Below are 19,327 nucleotides of genomic sequence, written 5' to 3' on the forward strand. Positions count from 1 at the left end.
CTGCCCTTTGGGAGTTGTAGAACAATCACCTAGCCTATGCACTGGGAGCTCCTGACACACAGGGAAGTGCTAAGCCAGTGAAGCAATCCATGTGACAGTCACCTTTTATTGGGTGTTAATTCTCAGGATATGAAAGGATTCAAGGGTGCCAGGCAAAGGTCGTGGTTAGGAATGCAGAGTGTATCCTCTTCAGTGGTACTTCCGTAGCCGCTCATGTTCTAAAGGTAGAAAGGTGAAACAGTTAACTTTTTCAATAGGTATAGTGAAAGCACAAGATAAAAGGGAGGGCAGTGGGCTAAAAAATCCCAGGGAGCCATCCTGAGAATTTTTTTCAGATGACACAGAACCTGCTTACCAGCTACTCAGTGTAACAGCAGGCATGGGGGCATGATGGCACCTCAGGAGCTGACCTACCTAGACAGTCTCTTCCTTCCCAGAACACACACTCCGAAAAACAGCCCCCGGTAACCCATCCTTCAGAGCCAGCATCACTGCGAGTGCCACAGACTGGCAGGGGGCTTGGTGCTGTCATAAACCACCCAAGAAACAGCGGCCACTGTCAACACATCCCGGCATCTCCTGCCAGACCAGCTCCTCTCAGGTCTCAGAATCAGGACTAGCTATGCTTTCCAGAGCAGACAGCACAGGCCGCCCCACTCCACGTGTTTCCCTCTGCACTGGCTGGCTGGCTAAGGAGATGAAGCCAAATTTCCCACCACGCTGTGACAGAGCCTGCAGCACCTGGCAGAATGCTTCCTACCTTTACCCACCTTCATCTTATTTCCCTGCCTTTATTTTCCCTTTGCACAATTTTCTCATGGAAAATAATCCTGTATCCTGGCAAGTCCCTTCAATTCTTTGCGGCCTGTGAACAAGTACTGCCCTCCTGGGAGACTGAAGGCAAACCAATCCCCAAGACACTCACTGAGCTCCTTGTAACAGCGGCAGTAGTTGAAAAGCACATACGCTGCCAGCACCATGGAGATCCCAGCGACGCTGCCTTTCTTCACGTCGACATACTTGTTGTAATACCGGTAGTAGCCTGCAAACAGGAGAGGAGGTAGTGGCCCTGCTTTGCTGTGAGTGTGTCACACAGTGCAGTCCAATCTGGCCTGAATGTGGGGACCCAGTCCTGCGCTGGCTCTTCAGGCTGCTCGTCCTCCCTCCGCTGGGTGATAAAACAGCACAAATGCCCCATGGGATCTTGATCCTACCCCTACCCTTTGGCCTTGATCATGTAGACTTGGCTCAGCCCATCTGCCTTTGACCCTACCTCACCCTCATCTCCAGTCCTGCGGGTTCCCTTACCCTAATTGTGATCAAAATTCAATAATTTTTCTTGGTTAACCTAATCCAACCCCCTGAAAGGCCACCTGGCTGTGGCCAGCTGGGTCACCCTGGCCCTTGGGGAAGAGGAAGGCTTCATGCATTCACCTCTTTACTGGGTGCCCTGCCAGTAAGGAAACAGTGGCTGCCCTCTGGACTCACAGCCTATCCCATAAAACAAAATGCAACGCGGGCAGGCCTGAAGGAGCAGGGCAGGGAAGTGCAAGCATGAACGGCCACACTCACCCTCTGCTGAGGGGTCAGGGACTGTTGTAGCTAAGCATGGGGAAAAGGCCACGTACTCTAGAGCAATCTAATGTGAGGGCAAAGCCGAGGACAGGCCTCAGGGCAGGAAGAAACGTGGCAAACGAAAAGAGCCACAGGGTGACCAGAATAAGAAAAAAGACAGGAGGGGGGACCTTGGAGGAGGCTGGGGGCCACACAGGCCCCCGTGGGATGATGTGGGTTCCACAGGACAGTCGTGCACTCTAAAACACACAGACCTGAAGTGGAGACCACTTCCAATACTCTTGCCTGGCAGGGAGATGAGCACTCTTGTTACAGATGGAGGTTTGCTATGCTTTCCAAGGGGCCTAAGATGTAAAAATGGCCAGAGACATTTCTTTTAAGCCAGAGGCAGTGGTACTCATTTCATCCTACTGAGAACATTTTCTTGGCTGAAATATCTAGGGTTGGCTTTTGATAGGACCAATTAAAGATGGGAATTCAAGGGCTAACAATCTCTCCCACTCCTCTGTGTAATATACCAGTCTGAGACAAGGCCTTTACTGCCCAAATTACTTCAGGACAAAGAGATCTGAAGACCCAGAGATTCCCTTTTGTTTACAAAGTCCCCAGGGCTCTGACCTCTTTGAAATGCTCCAGCAATGCCTTTAGGGGAGAAATCCCGCATCAGTATCCAGCTTGGCAGCTCCCCTAATTTGACATCCATGAGCTTCTTCTCCTTCACTGGTACTGAAAAGGAAGAGCATAAAAAAACATACTGCAAAATCTCCCAATAACACAAATAACATCCTTTGCATCACTTACTTAAACCTTTCAGAAAGGTGCATTCAATAATGTCATTACATGGAGGCCACATATAAGTAATATTATGAATAAATATGTCACCAAATTCACTATTTTAAGCCAGAGCATATAATGGCACAACGGTTGCAGTGACACCTTTATTAACAAACAGATTTTGAATAACAGATTGCTGGGAGTAGCGATGTAAAAAGAGAACTATGGGCCAAGAGGAAGAAAATAACCGAGGACAGACTAGACAAGAGCACTTCAAAACTAGTATTTACCACACACATATTAGGTCATTTAATCTTTGCACCAAGTAGCTGGTGCCTTTATTTTATGGTAGGAGGTGTGGGAGTGACTCAGAGAAGTTGGGCAACTTGGCCAAAGTGACAGTGGAGTGGAGGCAGGACTCAACCTCGGGTCTGACCCCCATGATCCTGAAGGCAACCTGATTTCTACCTCAAGCATCCTACCTAGGACCAGACATCAAATGACTTGGTAAAACCACTCCAAATGATCCAATGGGCCCCAGACCATATTTCACTGAGAGTCTGGGGACAGAAGACACAAAGGGCTCCTGGCTGAGGTCCACCTGTACTCAGGTCTGGGCTGAAAAGTAAAATAGGAAGGGGACCAGGGAGGGCAGGGGATGGTGTGGGCTGTGAACATCCAAATGTTCCTAAGGAGGGACTGGTCTCCCTTCACATTTCCTCCCTCTAGAGATCAACTTTAACAAGCTGCTTAGCAGATGCCCTCTTCAGGGCAAGGAGTCAAGGACAACCATCCCTTTCTAAGATGTCATAGGAAAAGCCAGACTAAACCACTCCAAGGTTTCTTCTCTGTTTTGGGGCTCCAAAGAAAGACTAAGGCTCCTTGAGGACGAACTTCAAGTCCATTGAGCAAACTGGGCCCAACCTTCCACCTAGACTCATTCAGCAAACATAGAGCACCTACTGTATGCCAGGCAGCAGGCACTGTGGATACTGCACTGACTGCAGCTGTCTACTTTCAGGAGCCAGCATTCTACCAGGAAGACAGCCATCTCATATCTACCCTGAACTCACTGTGCTTCGGCTAAACCCGACTGTTTCTCACATGCAATAGGATTATTTTCACCTGCGGGCCTCTGCATTTGCAATGCCCCTGGATAGTCACAGGGCTGTCTCCACTTAAATGTCATCTCATAAAACACCTCCTTCCTAGTCCGCCAAATCTCAAGTGCCAGCACTTCCTTCCTTTCTGTATAACCCCTGAGCTCCAGTTCCCTCATCTGTAAAACGGTTTACTCCAAGGACTGAATGAGAATCTATGTAAAAGCATTCTGAACAGTGCTCAGACCCATAAGCTGTTATTATTACTGCTGAAATCTCATTAAGGTCTACATTCAACATAAAAAATAAAAATTTTAAAAAGGGTAGGCAATGAAATGGCATATAAACCCAACTAAAGACATTTTAAGCATATAGGACCTCAGGGATTAATTGAACCCTATAGTTCTTTTACAGATAAAAAACTGTGATTAGTTTGGTAATATTTTTGAAATGCGAGAGAGTCTCAAATGAATTTCCGGATTTGTTCCAAATCACTGTTGCAAAGTTTATTGCCAGTGATATTAAGTTCAATACCACTTGAGAATGACCTGTCCCTATCTCTATCACCTTGCCTGCATTATTTCTAGAAAAGTTAAACAAGTACACCTCTTACATCCCAGTTTTGTCTTCACTTGGAATGGCAGGCTTATAGTCAAAGGATTATGATAATACATTTCTTCTTGAATGAGAACAGTCAGTACCTCTGCTACACTCTCAATGTCTTCTTGCAGGCCATGAGGAATGGCCACACATCATTCTAAAACCAACCAGCTTTAAGTACAGCAATGTGGTGGGGAGTGTCCGCTTAATGTGGAAGCAGAATGGCAGAGTGCTGCTAGCTATTGACACTGGGTAACAATACAAAGCATGTGTTATGTTATTCCATTTCCTTTGTATTTGAAATCATAATAAAAAGTTTAAAAACGATTTTAAAAATAGAACTATGGTGAGGGAGATGTGCTAAAGAAAAACAGTATTTTAATTCAAAGTATGTTTAACAGGTATAAGCCTGGAGACCAAAAAAAGAAAAAAAAAAAATCAGGTCACTTCTGGGCCCAGTGAGGCTATTTTTTCATTCACATAAACTATGAAAATATATTCTGCATTCTCATGACCACATTCAGGAGCTGGCCTCATACCTTGGCATTGTCACAGAAGCCAATGATTTAAAACTTTATTTTTCTACATATTTATATCTCTGTACTGTGAAGATAATGTTTCCTTAACCAAAATAGGAAATTCATAAGCACAGAAAAATAAGTCACATTAGCTTTAAGGAGAGTCAAATACAGCACTACCACAAACGTCAAAGGACCACCAGATTCATTACAGATAGATGCATCTATACTTACTGCAAGGATTTTTCTAGTAGAAGACAAAGTCCTCAGTCCCTGGCAGCCATCCTGGAACCCTCCCCCAGCACTCCTCCACTGCACATCCCTCTGCAGTCTGGCTCACATCCGCATAGAGTGGAGTGTGAGCAGAGCAGATTCTGGGGTCAAGGATTCTGGGAGTGTAGCTCTGCACAAGTTACTGCCCTCTCTGTGCTTTAGTTTCCTCCTTAGTAAAATAAGACTAGGAATAACACCCACCTCAGTACTTGGCTCTAAGCACTGTGTAAATGGGAATTATTATTTTTTTGTATCATTAATATACAATTACATGAGCAACACTGTAGTTACTAGATTCCCCCCATTATCAAGTCCCCACCACATACCCCATTATAGTCACTGCCCATCAGCATAGTAAGATGCTAGAGTCACTATTTATCTTTTCTGTGCTATACTGCCTTCCCTGTGCCCCCCCTACATTATGTGTGCTAATCATAATGACCCTTATTCCCCTTCTCCCTCCCTTCCCACCCACACCCCCAGTCCCTTTCCCTTTGGAAACTGTTAGTCCATTCTTGGGTTCTGTGAGTCTGCTGCTGTTTTGTTCCTTCAGTTTTTTCTTTGTTATACTCCACAGATGAGTGAAATCATTTGGTACTTGTCTTTCTCCACCTGGCTTATTTCACTGAGTATAATACCCTCTAGCTCCATCCAGGTTGTTGCAAATGGTAGGATGTTTTCTTCTTATGGATGAATAATACTCCATTGTATATATGTACCACATCTTCTTTATCCATTCATCTACTGATGGACACTTAGGTTGCTTCCATTTCTTGGCTATTGTAAATAGTGCTGCGATAACCATAGGGGTGCATATGTCTTTTTGCAACTGGACTCCTGTATTCTTAGGGTAAATTCCTAGGAGTGGAATTCCTGGGACAAATGGTATTCCTATTTTGAGTTTTTTGAGGAACCTCCATACTGCTTTCCACAATGGCTGAACTAATTTACATTCCCACCAGCAGTGTAGGAGGGTTCCCTTCTCTGCATCCTCACCAGCATGTGTTGTTCCTATTCTTTTCTATGTTGGCCATCCTAACTGGCATGAGGTGATACCTCATTGTGGCTTTAATTTCCATTTCCCTGTTAATTAGTGATGTGAAGGAAGCATCTTTTCATGTGCCCATTGGCCATCTGAATTTCTTCTTTGGAGAATTATCTGTTCATATCCTCCACCCATTTTTTAATAGGGTTATTTGCTTTTTGGGTGTTGAGGCGTGTGAGTTCTTTACATATTTTGGATGTTAACCCCTTGGGAAATGATTATTATTTTTCTGCCTATGAGCTATCTGAAAGCGGGAGCATCCACACATATAGCTTCTGGTCATGACAGCATTTCAGTGAAGGTTGAGGAAAGACTGCAGTTTCTTGTGAGGGTAGGTGGCTACATGGTCTGATTTTATCACTTCAAGGAGCATACTATCCACCTATATGGAGAGGCAAAGAAATGCCAAGTGTCTTCTGGGTGGTAAATCCGACCTAAGCATTGGCCAGAGCAGAGTTTAGGCTTTGCAGATCACACAAGGCCTCTGCAGCATGATCTTTTCCTTTTTTTAAATAAATTTTTAAAGAACAAAAATATGTTTCCAGGATGTACAAGAAGAGGCCACAGAAAAATCAGCCACAGGCCACAGTTTGCCAACCCTTGGTTTCATCTACTGCTGTTAATGCATATTTACATCACTTTATTTGCTAATGAAACTCGTGGGTCTTATGTTCTGGGGACAGACACCATCTAAAAGATCATCAAAACGACAGACAGCGTTCTTCACTACAACCCTCTGCTTAAGTAAGATGCCAAGTTTCAATGCTTCCTTTTCACCTGTTGACTTGTTTAAACACAACCACTGTGGATAATCTCATGCCCATTTTTACGGATGAGAAAAACAGCGTCATTCTCATCTTTTTCTCCAAGCTGAGATTAATAATACAGAAACTGGGGTAAGACACGTAGGTTAATCAAAACTCTGTCACATTCGATCTTTACACTGGGATCAACGTTCCCAGCACTGACTTCCTGATAAAGCTACTGCGAGGATCTAGGGCTTAAAACAAGGTTTCTGTATTTTAAAAAAACATCGTGCACAGTCCAATGAATGCTGAGATTTATTACATGCATGTCACCGAAAAGTCTCTGGTCATAAGGTCATCCTTGTGATTAAAGCTCACTTTGCCAGACCCCTAGGATTGAATCCCAGCTCAACCCTCGCACTAATAACCTTGAATAGGTCACATCACCTCTCAGCCTATTCAGCACCCTCTCAACATACATGCGTCTAATCTTACGTGGAGCCAGGCACCGGCCTAGCACTGGCTCCTCCTGGAGCTTAATCTGAGCTTCAGGTTCGGGATAGACAAATAATTGCGCGGGGTTCAATGCAAGCACCTGGGTAGCGGCGGAACAAAAGTAGCTACTGCTTAGCGAGGATAGGGAGGGCGGCCCGAGGCGGCACATTCCCAACGTCCGGAGGCCTCAGGTGAAGCCGCGGCGAAGGCCCTGAGCGAAGGGCAGAAGGCGCCGCAGCTCCCTCCCGTCCCACTGCAGCCTTGAACCCCGGGCCCCAGGCCCGGCTCCTGCCTTCATCCTGGCAGCCCAAACCGGCTCGGCAACTCACCGACTGACGCCATCTTGGAGTCCTGGGTGTCCGCTGCCCCGGCAGCGTGAGGGCTGCTGGGTAGGGAGCACGCGCACTAGCCGGCGCGGGGAGCAGAGGTTCACGGGAATCGACCGGGTCGCGATTGCTGCGAGGCTAAGGCTGCAAGGGCGCTGTGGGGTGAAGGGTGACGTCGAGGGAGGCCGAGCCCTCCGCAGGCGGGGCGGAGTGGGGCTCAGCCTGGGCTTCCCATCCGGGAAGGGAGGAGGTTTGACGGTACCAAAATATGCAAAATCAGGGGAAAGGCCGGGATTGGCCTCCTGGCTTTCTTACTATGTCGCCATAAATTTGTTGTGAGAGATGACAGGTGCAATTCAAGACCCTTCCTTCCAACTGCTCTTGATGGGGGATCAGCTCAGATTTCAAGGAATTTCCAGTCACCAGGAAAAGCTTAGGCTTTAAATTGGTCCAAACCCATAGACTATACACCGAATGAATTCTAAGGTAAACTGTAGACCTTAAGTGATCATGATGTGTCCATGTAGGCTCATCTTTGGTTAAAAAAGGGAAAAAAAGTGCCGTTCGGGTGAGTCATGTTGAAAGTGCAGAGGCTATGCATGTGTTGGGGCACGGGGTATATGGAAACTCTCTGTACTTCCCTCTCAATTTTTCCTAAACCTAAAACTGCTCTAAATTATGGCCTTTAAAAAATGCATCAAGTATTGGCCACAGGTTGCAGCTGCTATCATCTCTCTAGAAAGAACTTGAGCTGCAAGGTAACAGCCATGGTTTTCTACCGAATTGTCTGTCTGGGTTTTGCAGGACTGCTCTACTCTGTATTTTCTTCTTCTGGTTCTTGAATTATTTCTTTATACCACTTAATCTCCTTTGATTGTCTTTGCTCATTTTCCTCACATTCTTCATTATCTAGAATAACTTCCCTTGGAGAGCCCTTTGCGTGTGTGTTTTTTCCAAAAGACTTCTTTATGCTTTGACTTCCATTAATATTCTGACAATATTGTAAGAACTTCTTGCCTGTTTTGTGAAGGTATTCTCAAAAAAAAGAATAACCAACTGCTGATTCCAGTGTTCAGTTACCTTTTATGAGAAGTTCCTAAGAATAAAACAGTAATTACAGACTAATAATTAGTAATTACTAATAACTGTAATTAAGCACATGATAGGTTCACCTCTCACCTGAGCACAGCCATTAGCTACACACTCCATCTCACCAGGTTTCCTTCACAAAAAAATCTGCACAGTCCACCTTTAATACCTACAACTCTTTTCTAAGCCATACCTTGAGGTTCTAATTCTTCTTATTCCACAATGGATCCAAAAGGGCCTCTCTTCATCTATCAAAACTATCTTTAAACACTCCTAAGAGGGCGTTTCTCCTTCTCTGTTCTAGTTTTGCTCTGCACAGCAGGACCTTCATTTATTTCACTCACAGTTATATATAATACTGGGTGGCTTTTTTGATGTGACACAAAGTAATCTATTTAATATAAAAATGAACAAAACAATACATATTTGCAAAAGTTGCAAAAACAAAGAAAATGATCGTCAGTCCTGGCTGAGCTTTCAAGCTCAGTTTTTTGTTCATTTACCTTCAGACATTGAGTATTCTCCAATAGCTTTTCAATCACCACTGAGACACCTTCCTCACCTGAAAAACCGTCCCTTACCTGCGGGGCTCCACTGACACCAAATTTCTACTCCCTACTGTGGATCCTGAACCCCCATTTGCAACCTGTTTCTCAGGACTCATGATCTCCCTTGGCTTCAGATGGACATGCACCTGAGGCGGGGGCTGCAGGTGTTAGTGGGGCGGGAAGCCTGGTACCAAGTCGCAGCCCCAGCCCTGGACTGAGATTGGGGACAAGGCAAAATAGGGGACAGTGGGTGGAAAACCCAAGACCTGAGTGAAACGGGAAAGGGGGCTAGGGTTTTCAGTTTTACAGGGCTTCTGGCAGGAAGGGATCAGCAGAAGACCCACAGGTGAAGATCACCCCCTCAACACTCTCAGACCCTCTCTGTCCAGCTTCTGGCTTAGCACCTGGGCTTTTATGGTTGCCCTTCACAAGCCTGGCCAATCAGAGGCTGAGGCCCAGACATGTCACAACAGGACCCTCTGGTTCCCATCACCCATATGGACCTCATCGTTTGAGAACCCTCTGAAACTGTCCCGATTGACCTATTCCTCCACACCCTTCCCCTTCCAGCTCCTGCTTCAGTCTCCCCGGTGCCACCTGCTCTTTACCATGCACAATCAGATGTCCCACATTTCCCAGAGAACTCGTAGCACCTCAGAGACAATGACTTGCAATGATCACATTAAGTGGAAAAGAGGAAATCCCCCCAAATTCGGGGTCCCGGGGCAGCTGATTTCAAGAGAGGCCAGAGCCCAAGTCCTAACCTGGGCAGAGGAGCCAACCAGGTCTTCCCGGAATGGCTGGAAGACCGCTCCTCTTTGGCAGTCCCAGGACCTTGGACCCCTAGCCCCTTGTGAAGCTCCGCCCAAGGTGCATGCCCGTTTTCCATGGGGACAGCAAACAAGGCTGCAAGCCGCCCGTTCCCCACGCAGTTGAGTGACCCAGAAGAACAATGCAGATACCCAGGTGGGGGAGCGGGACCAATGTGAAAGGGAGCCCACGTGACAGCGAGGCCTGACTTGGGGCGTGGGGGTCAGGACACCGAGACCTGGCTCTGCTGGGTAGGTGCGCACACCTCAGGAGCTGGCAGCAGCTCCCGGGAGAACCAGGAATTGGGCTTGAAGAAAGAAGTGCAGATGGAGCCCTGGTAGGCACATAGCCCCACAAGACAGGGCAGGAGAGGGTGCTTGGGCCTCATACCAGGCAAGACTTTCTGGTCCTAGTGTTTTCCTAAGGCTGAGGGCCCTGCCCAGAACGGGCGCCCCCAGGACAAGGAGTGTGAGCAGAGGCCTGAGAACTGCATCAGCGGGCCCAGCACTGGAGGGTGGTCAGAAAGAGCTGTTTCAATGTGAAGTGTTTACTTTGAAATCAAATTACATATTGACATTGTTTGAAGTGTACACTTTTAGAATTCTTATTTTTTTTAGCAGTACTTTTATACGCTTCATCCCATGACTTTTCCTACATGACTATTCCTACAGAATACCCTTTTCCAACATGCCACTTGTATTTTATTTAAAGTTTTTCCCTCTGAGCACTGCTATCTGTATCTCCTCCTGGTGTCCTTCCCTCTTTGGGGCCCAGGGATCTGCAAGTATGTCTCATGTAGAAATGGCTTTAAAAAAATAAATAAATAAATGGCTTGAGTTCAGTAAGGGTTGCCCATTTTTAATAAAAAATGGGTACAGTGATAGTTGGCTCATACTACCCCTCCACTGCCTGACCCTTTCCTCTCTCCTATGCTTCTGAAATTCCATTTCTCCTTTAACTTCAGCTCTAAGGTCATCTCCTTCAGGAAGGTTCGCCTAGCTGCATGGTTGATATCCAGTCCCCCACCTTACCCACACCCATCCCCATTGTCTTTGCTAATAACACCTTGCACTTGTCCTTCACATACTCTCTCTGTTACAGGCAATTGCTTGCGGTCTGCCTCCTGCAATAAATAGCCACTCCATTAGGACGAGAACAGTATTTTTTACAAAATTGTAATCCCCGTGCCTCTGAGCCTGGTGTATGCACAGAGGAAGTCATTAATAAATGTTCACTGAATGACCTCAAGAACTCATTAGGGGAAACAGTGTCGTGTGTAGCATGGGCACTTGAATCAAGTGTTTATTGATCATCTGTTAAGAACCAGTGCAGGCACATGTATGGCCACTGGGAACACAACTCTGAACAAAAGACAAACACAGTCAGCTTAAAGTTATTATTAAGTTTCCGAATGTGTGACCTTTGGGGATTCCCCAGGTGTGTTCTAATGGAGAAGTTCCCCACGAGGAGCCTTGCCTGACCCAAAATCTTCATGACTTCACAACCTACATTTTAACATTAGAGGTGGGATGTTATCCAATTAGCCACCAGTGGACCCTATAGGCACTGAAAAAAATCCTTTGGCTGTTTTTTTTTTTCCTCAGACAGTAAACAGATGATCTGCAATTTGATTACAGCAGTCAGACCCTCAGAAGGTAAGGTCTGCAGCTGCTGGCATCTCCCTTAGGGGGAGTACCAGCAAGGAAACTACCAATTATGTGCCTGCTTTTTGAGGAAGAATAAGAAAGATCATGTACTGCTGGATTTATAACAGGTGACAGGCACTCAACGTAGATCCATGCTATGGTGTCTATTCCAAATCCTGAATTGCTGTGCCATCCTGGACTATTGGTTCTTCACTTGGTCACACATTCTCCACCTGTAAGGTGGAAATTTTTGGAAGGGATGGTGTGCAAGATCAGAAATTGTGGGAGTCATGGTTTTGCTTGGTGCAGTGAACTTCAGTCATACAACTGTGCATTTTTCTAGGTCTTGAAGACTTGGTGAATCAGATAAATGCAACAAGCCCTCTCTCCATGCACTGCTAGGCCCACAATCTTAATTCATAATTCTGATTCTGATACCAGTACCAGTGGGCGGCTTTTCCTACACCACCAAGCAATTCTCTGACACCAGCTGGGTGTCCTACTCAGTTCTAACATATATACCTGGAGGTAGTATCAGATCCCACAGCTTAAGGGCTCATTCAGTTCTACAGGACTATCCCCGTGCCCCACTTCAGATGCCAATTGCAAGTCCAGGTTATCACCTGGGCCTCTGTCCCACTATAGCAGGAGCCTCCATGGACCCTTTCCTTGGGTTCAATAAATTTGCTAGAGTGGCTCACAGAACTCAGAGAAACACTTCATTTACTAGGTCACTGGTTTATTATAAAATGATGTAACTCAGAACAGCCAGATGGAACAGATGCATGGAACAAGGTATGGGGAAGGGGCGCGGTGCTTCCATGCTCTCTCTGAGCACCTACCCCCCAGCACCTCAATGTGTCCACTAACCCAGAAGCTCTCCAAACCCTGACTTTTTGGGTTTTAAGACAGGCATGATTGATTAAATCATTGGCCATTGGTGATTAAACTCAGTTAATATGAAGTTCATAAGGCAAAACTTATCCCCCTTGGAAAAAAAAATCAGTACAGTGATCATCTTTGTGGGGATACAGGTGGAGATAGGCTGGAAAAGGGTATGAGATGATTTTGTGGGGTGAAGTTTAATATTCTTTAAGTTCATAGGGGCTTGTGTTATTGGTATACGCATTTGTTAAACTCATAACATTTCATTGTAAGCAAATTTAAATTAAGTCTGTAAAAATGTTGAACTCTAGTTAGAAGGCATTCTGAATTATTTAAGGAAATAAATTTGAAATGGAAAGTAATAATAGGGGTTGATGAATGAGGGATGGATATGCAACAAAACAAATACACTTAAATGTTAATGATAGAATTAATGTCCTGGAGACACAGGTGTTATCTGTAAAATTCTTTCAGTCCATTGTGGTTCACAGTTCTCATAATCAAATGCTGGGGTAAAAACTTTATGAAACCCTCCCTACTGTCACACTTTGTGGTGGTCCCCATGCAAAGGGATATGAAGTTTCAGGGTAGTTGATTCATGGGGATGCCAAGACAATGGGGTAAGAAGCCTGTCTAAAGCAAGAATACAGTAATAAGTCATTACTCAGATTCCTTTAGGGACTGTCAAAAACCTCCTGCCCTATATGAGAGGTGCCCTCTCAAAAAAAACCACAAAACCTCCTGTCCTCATTGTTCACTTCCCTCCACTATCTGAACAGGTGGATGGGGGCCTTACACAGCTCAGAGGAGAACTGTGGCACACAAGGAGCATGAATATGACTCTCTGTATGTGGTTGGGTGTTAATGTCACAGGTGGGACCACCTTTGTGCTGGCACCACCTCCCTGAAGAGATCATTAGTGTAGACTCACTTGTTCATTCATCTGCTTGATGGAGAAAATGCCTTCAGTGAGGCTGAGTGTGCCACATGCCTTCTTCCTTGTGCAGACCCACAGCTTTTTGACTATGGTGCTCATTAGAGCTGTGACTTTTTTGTTTCAAGATTCTACCTACATCTTCCTCTCTTGTGCTACATCCAGTGAGCACCTGACATGATTCAGCCTCCTGAAGTTTCATCCAGCCCCTGCTCACCTGCTCCCTCCACTGATTTGGGAAATAGCTGACGTCTTTTCCTTCTGAGGATCTCTTTTTCACTCTGGTGTTCTACAAACAGATTTTACTGTGGACAGCATTTCCACACCCTTACTTCTATTTCCCTCAGCAGCCAGAATTCTCTAAGTTTCCCGTAAGAATTTCTGCAGTTTCCCATAAGACTGGGGTCATTGAGTTCATGATGTTGTTCATTTGGGCAATGTGCTTGCTGTTATCATGCTCCACCAGCATCAAAATTTGGGTATTTCCTTCCGAACATAATGCAGCTCAGCTTGGTGTTTCTCTGCTTTTTCTCTAGCTCCCCGAAGGTGTCAAGAAGGCAGGTATGGTGAGAAGTGGGAGACCGAGTCTACCACCTGAGACTCTGAAGAGGAGCTGCGGGTCCGAATGGTCACTTCCGTAGAGTCAGCTTTAAAGCACTCCTGGAAAAAAGGGTCCCAAGAAAAGGAGCAGGAGCTGGAGGGATTCCTCAAAAGTGCAAAGACTCTGTGTATAGTACAGGCCCTGGAAACCTTGGCTTTTATCCCCACCCTGCAACCGCCGGGCCAATCCCCAGCTAAGGCTCCAGACACGCACCCCTAACCTGACTCCCACGGTTAAGTCATCCTGGAGGGTCCTAACTCTCCTCCATCCCACCTACTCTCTGCCCACTGTCCAGTCAGGAGGTATCTCAGTTTATTGGTGAATTTATTGGAGCGCAGAGATGGTGACCTGTTCCAGGATCACACTGTTCCCGGAAAGTGGATAGGCCCTGGAACCCAGTTCGCGTGGGCGAGCTGACAACAAGCAGGGGGTGCCCAAGCCCAGCGCTGCTTAAATTCTGGTGGTCATGGGCAGGGGAGCCCAAGGCCCCTCAGAAGCCTCAGGGTGTCCTTGGTGACGGTAAATAAACCTTTTCAATCCCCTTCTAATCTCTTAATTTGTTCATTAACCCTTTGCTTTGCATAAGTATTTCTTCTCGTTTGTCATTCGTCGGCCTTAATTACAGAGCTTTTTTTCTTGTCTAGCTCGGTGTTTTTCTATTCATTGACCTTTATTTTGGCAACAGATAATTATATTATTTAAAATTAGGAAGATGTTTAGTAACGAAAAATAGAATTGAAGGGGCCGACAGAAGTTTTGGCCCGTTTGCTCTCAAAAAATAATGACTGATGCGAAGAACACTTCCCGGAAAAGTGCCGTTTTAGATGTATTGCCCCTGGTGTTGGGTGAACTGATTTAGGGAGAACACGAAGAAGGAACACGAACAATTCAGGAAAAGAGATAGTAAAACTCTGAAATCAACTCTTATTTTCTGAGGTGGTATGAGGTAGCTGTGGGGTTTGCTCTTGAGAGTTACTGTCACCTACACCGCAGTTAAGTGAACACAGCCCCACGGAGTGGATAATTCACACAGTGCGTGCTGCGAACCAGGCTTTTCCCTGGAACTCTGAACCCCCTCTTTGTTCCTCACCAGCTTTCCATCAAGAAATCTGGGTTTTCTTTCTGCCCATTTGTCACCATACGATCCATCCAAGATACACCATCTTCTTCCCCTTTAGAGGAGAATTTAGAGGCAATGCCACATTTCTCCATTACCCCGTGACTCTGCGCCCCCTTCCGTCTCTCTTGGGCATCCACGCCAGCATAGCAAATGGATGCAGCACCATCCATTTTCAGAATTTACCCTCAGCGATTTGACTTCCAGGGTCACTGTCCAGGGTCTAAACCGACACCGTTTCTGGAGGCTGATGAACAATGACATCTGCCAACCTGGCTTTGGGTTCATGCCCAGCACAGTTCTGCTGAACCGAAGTGCCCACCCCTCCCGTGCATCCACTGCGCTCAGCCCCAGAGGGCTGCGCTTCTTACCCACTTAAAGCCCGAGAACAAGTTTAGATCCGTTGGGCCCCGAGACCTCGAATCGTTCGCATTACCGGAGACAGCCGCTTTTTAACCTGCTGGAGAGTCAGCCGCTAGACCGTTCGATTACTCTTTGGCCCGTATATCGCGGAATGACGTCCGATTTGTACGCAGGACCCTGCGGATAGCCACCGGCGTTCACCCTCTTTCCAGTCCTGACACCAGCGCTCCTGCGCCACCTGCCCGGGTGACGGCCAGTGGGCCACTGTGCTCCCTGGTTGGGCTGGAGGGACCTCGCGATTCCCTCGCCCCGTCCCCGCCAGCGCACTACCTTCCTCTTAGCGACTCTTTGGTGGCTTCCGTGCATCTCCCTCCTGCACTTGTCAGGGTTTCAAGATCATCCAGGTGGGAGGCGACGTCGCTGCGGACTGGGTGCGCTCGCTAGGCCCCAGAACTTGCTCCTCAGAATACTGGCGGCTGTGGCGCATGTAGAAGTCTCCCTTCCAGGCCCCGCTTCTGGGGACAGAGCGGGTGGGTAAGCCCTGTGCCGTGGGAGAGGCCGCTCCATCTGCTAGACACCGGAGCCACTGCGTCGGAGCGGAGAGGGAGCCTTGATGCGGAAGGCGGGGAGGGCCCCTCGACAGTCTTGATATGGCGACCACGGCTGTTGGCGGCTGTAACACTGTCCCTCAGGCGGAGGGGGGAAGCTGGCTTCTTTCCACCCTCCTCTCCCCCGCGCCCCGCCATCCCAGCCTCCCCGGAGCAGGTCCCAGAGCCCGGAAGGGTGCAAGTGCGTCCCTCACCAGGCGCCGCTCTACAGCTCGGAAAGGCACAGAGGAGTTGGGAGGAGCGCCACCTGTTCCCTGTACGCGACCCCTCGGGGCTTGATTCCCCCCCAGGCAGTCTGCGCGGACTCCTTCCTTTTTAAAAAACAAAAACAAAAACGTCGTAATGGTGTCATTGAACTCGTTTGCATTGAGCGGTGCTCTTGGACGCTTCCTTCACAGTTCAATTTCTCCTTACGGTGCTTATTGACCAGGGACGGTGGCTGCGGTTGTGACTGAGCCTCCCATGGAGTTTACCACCCGCTTGAGGCTGCTGTTCCCAAGCACCTGGAGTCGGCGGAGACTCTACCCTCTCTCCAGGGTCTGTAACTCCCACCCTCCAGGAACGGACCTTCAGCGAAGGGATCTGAGGCTCGCCAGCCACGCAGGGACCAGCTCTTCCCCATCCAAGGTGTCCGCCCTCCGCGCGACGGGGCTGTGGCCCCGTGCTCCGCATTCACTCACTTCGTTCACCGAGGGAGTCCTTGTAATCACTGGACTAATTTGCTGAAACTCAGTGGGCGCAGTCCGGTCCGAGGGTCTGATCTTAGGTCGCAGCTTGGGGTGCCGGTGGGGGCCTGGCAGCGCACAACTGCTGCGGAGGCTCTCGGGGGCGGGGAGGCAGGAAGCACTGTGTCCCCGCCCAGGGAAGTGGGGAGCAGGGAGTGCGGGGCCGCAGAGATGCTGCCGGAGGGGCCACCCAGTTGCACCGGAGGGGCGCCAGTGGCACCTGCGACACCCTCTCCATCTCCCCTTCCCCATGCCTGCCACCCGACACGAGCGGGGTACGCAGGCACCATCTGAACCCACCACGCAGACGCCCGGAGTCTGGGAGACCCTGAGAGCCGCTGGGGGAGAGCGCCACGATGACGCCTCCGTCGGGTGGAAGGCTGAGGGGCGCGCACTTAGTTTTATAGGTACAAATGCCACGGTTTTGGTGAAGGAACGGGGCGCGGGGAGAGCAGTTTATTTCAGGGGGACTTGCATTTCCCACTACAGGATCAGCTGCCTGTAAGTTTCTGCGTTGGCAGTGTTTATGCATTTTCAGCCAGATGTAACTAACCACGAGATAACTGCATGTTTACTTAAAGTTCTGTGCATTTCATGGTGGGAGGTCTCAGGCTTGTTCCTGCCAATTACGCTTCATAGCGCATCACAGGCCACTGGGTGCAGTGGGCACTGAACAGCCACGTGGGAAATTGTATCTGTAAGAGAGAGTAAATCGCCTATTATGTCATGCTGCTTACACAAATACCTCCTCTTTAGGTGGGGCATATACAAGAGATAACCTCCATCTATGAAATGGAGCTGTTTGAACATTTGACCTGCAAGAGTGACCCAGGAAAATGGACCTTCCCAAACTGGGGGAGCTTGTTCACTAAAGAGTCTAAGTAGGCAAGAAAAAGGAAATGCAGGGAGGGCCTTCCCAGGGATGTCCCTTCTTAGACGATTCACTTTGGGCAGCTCCCTCGTCCTCTCTGTTTCCTCTTAAGAAAAGTGGGACTTACGAAAACAATGTCTACCACAGAGAGTGCATAAGAAGATTAATACTATAGCGTGCTTAGCATGGGCAAGTGGAACATAGCAAGCATTCCACTTAAATGTTACATGTTACACTTCATGAATTCATTTACACTTTTTTTGTCGAGATGTAATTGACATGTAAGTTTATTAGTTTCAATTATACAACATAATGATTTGATATGTGTATATATTGTGAAATTATCACCACAAGTCTGATTAACATCCGTCACCTCACACAGTTAACACTTACTGTGATGACAACTTTTAAGATCCACCCCCTTAGCAACTTCCAGACATACAGCACAGTATCGCTAACTATAGTCACCATGCTGTATGTTACATTATTTCCTCTTATTCTTTCTTTTTGGATCATTAATCTACAATTAGATGAGGAACATACTAGACTCCCACAATCACCAAGTCCCACCCACATACCCCATCACAGTCACTGTCCATCAGCATAGTAAGTGCTATAAAATCACTACTTGTCTTCTCTGTGTTGCACAGCCCTCCCAGTGCACCCCCCTACATTATACATGCTAATCGTAAAGCCCCCTTTCTTCCGCCCCTTATCCCTCCCTTCCCACCCACACCCCCCAGTCCCTTTCCCTTTGGTAACAGTTAGTCCATTCTTGGGTTCTGTGGTTCTTCTGCTGTTTTGTTCCTCCAGTTTTTTCTGTTATACTCCACAAATAAGTGAAATCATTTGGTACTTGTCTTTCTGTGCCTGACTTATTTCACTGAGCATAATACCCTCTAGCTCCATCTAGGTTGTTGCAAATGGTAGGATTTGTTTTCTTATGGCTGAATAATATTCCATTGTGTATATGTGCCACATCTTCTTTATCCATTCATCTACTGATGGACACTTAGGTTGCTTCCATTTCTTGGCCATTGTAAATAGTGCTGCGATAAACATAGGGGTGCATCTGTCTTTTTCAAACTGGGCTGCTGCATTCTTAGGGTAAATTCCTAGAAGTGGAATTCCTGTGTCAAATGGTATTTCTATTTTGAGCTTCTTGAGGAACCTCCATACTGCTCTGCACAATGGTTGAACTAATTTACATTCCCACCAGCAGTGTAGGAGGGTTCCCCTTTCTCCACAACCTCACCAACATTTGTTGTTGTTTGTCTTTTGGATGGTGGGGATCCTTACTGGTGTGAGGTGATCTCTTATTGTGGTTTTAATTTGCATTTCTCTGATGACTAGTGATGTAGAACATCTTTTCATGTGTCTGTTGGCCAACTGAATTTCTTCTTTGGAGAACTGTCTGTTCAGCTCCTCTGCCCATTTTTTAATTGGATTATTTGCTTTATGTTTGTTGAGGTGCATGAGCTCTTTATATATTTTGGATATCAAGCCTTTATCGGATCTGTCATTTATGAATATATTCTCCCATACTGTAGGATGCCTTTTTGTTCTATTGATGGTGTCCTTTGCTGTACAGAAGCTTTTCAGCTAGATATAGTCCCACTTGTGCATTTTTGCTTTTGTTTCCCTTGCCCGGGGAGATATGTTCAAGAAGAGGTCACTC

General features: G+C 47.0%; 2 protein-coding genes across 3 annotated transcripts in view; one reads left to right on the forward strand and one right to left on the reverse strand.

Annotated features, from left to right (window-relative positions):
• ZNF394 (zinc finger protein 394) overlaps positions 1-15,611 on the forward strand; it is a 73,095-nt gene extending 57,484 nt beyond the window's left edge. The window contains exon 2 of one of the 2 annotated variants that reach the window (XM_073215057.1): positions 13,901-15,611. In XM_073215057.1, coding sequence (XP_073071158.1) covers positions 13,901-14,005 — 105 coding nt within the window. In that variant the 3' untranslated portion in view covers positions 14,006-15,611. The remainder of the gene's footprint in view (positions 1-13,900) is intronic. The other variant, XM_037017825.2, reaches the window with a different exon arrangement.
• Positions 89-7,606, reverse strand: ATP5MF (ATP synthase membrane subunit f). Its single transcript, XM_037017827.2, has 4 exons — positions 7,456-7,606; positions 2,194-2,301; positions 926-1,042; positions 89-218 (listed from the first exon to the last, which is right to left on the reverse strand). Exons 1-4 carry the CDS (start codon positions 7,466-7,468, stop codon positions 190-192), a joined length of 267 nt encoding a protein of 88 aa, XP_036873722.1. The 5' UTR covers positions 7,469-7,606; the 3' UTR covers positions 89-189.
• Positions 15,612-19,327: the final 3,716 nt, after the last annotated feature.

Source organism: Manis javanica, chromosome 10 (assembly GCF_040802235.1).
Source record: "Manis javanica isolate MJ-LG chromosome 10, MJ_LKY, whole genome shotgun sequence".
In the NCBI taxonomy this organism is placed as follows: Eukaryota; Metazoa; Chordata; class Mammalia; order Pholidota; family Manidae; genus Manis; species Manis javanica.

What these genes read in the sequence shown, in the direction of transcription:
- ATP5MF (XM_037017827.2), bottom strand. An exon ending in TGCTGGAGCATTTCAAAGAG is followed by an intron (nt 1,043 to 2,193) that starts GTCAGAGCCCTG and finishes TCCTGTTTGCAG; the next exon opens with GCTACTACCGGTATTACAAC. An exon ending in CCGCTGTTACAAGGAGCTCA is followed by an intron (nt 219 to 925) that starts GTGAGTGTCTTG and finishes TTCTACCTTTAG; the next exon opens with AACATGAGCGGCTACGGAAG.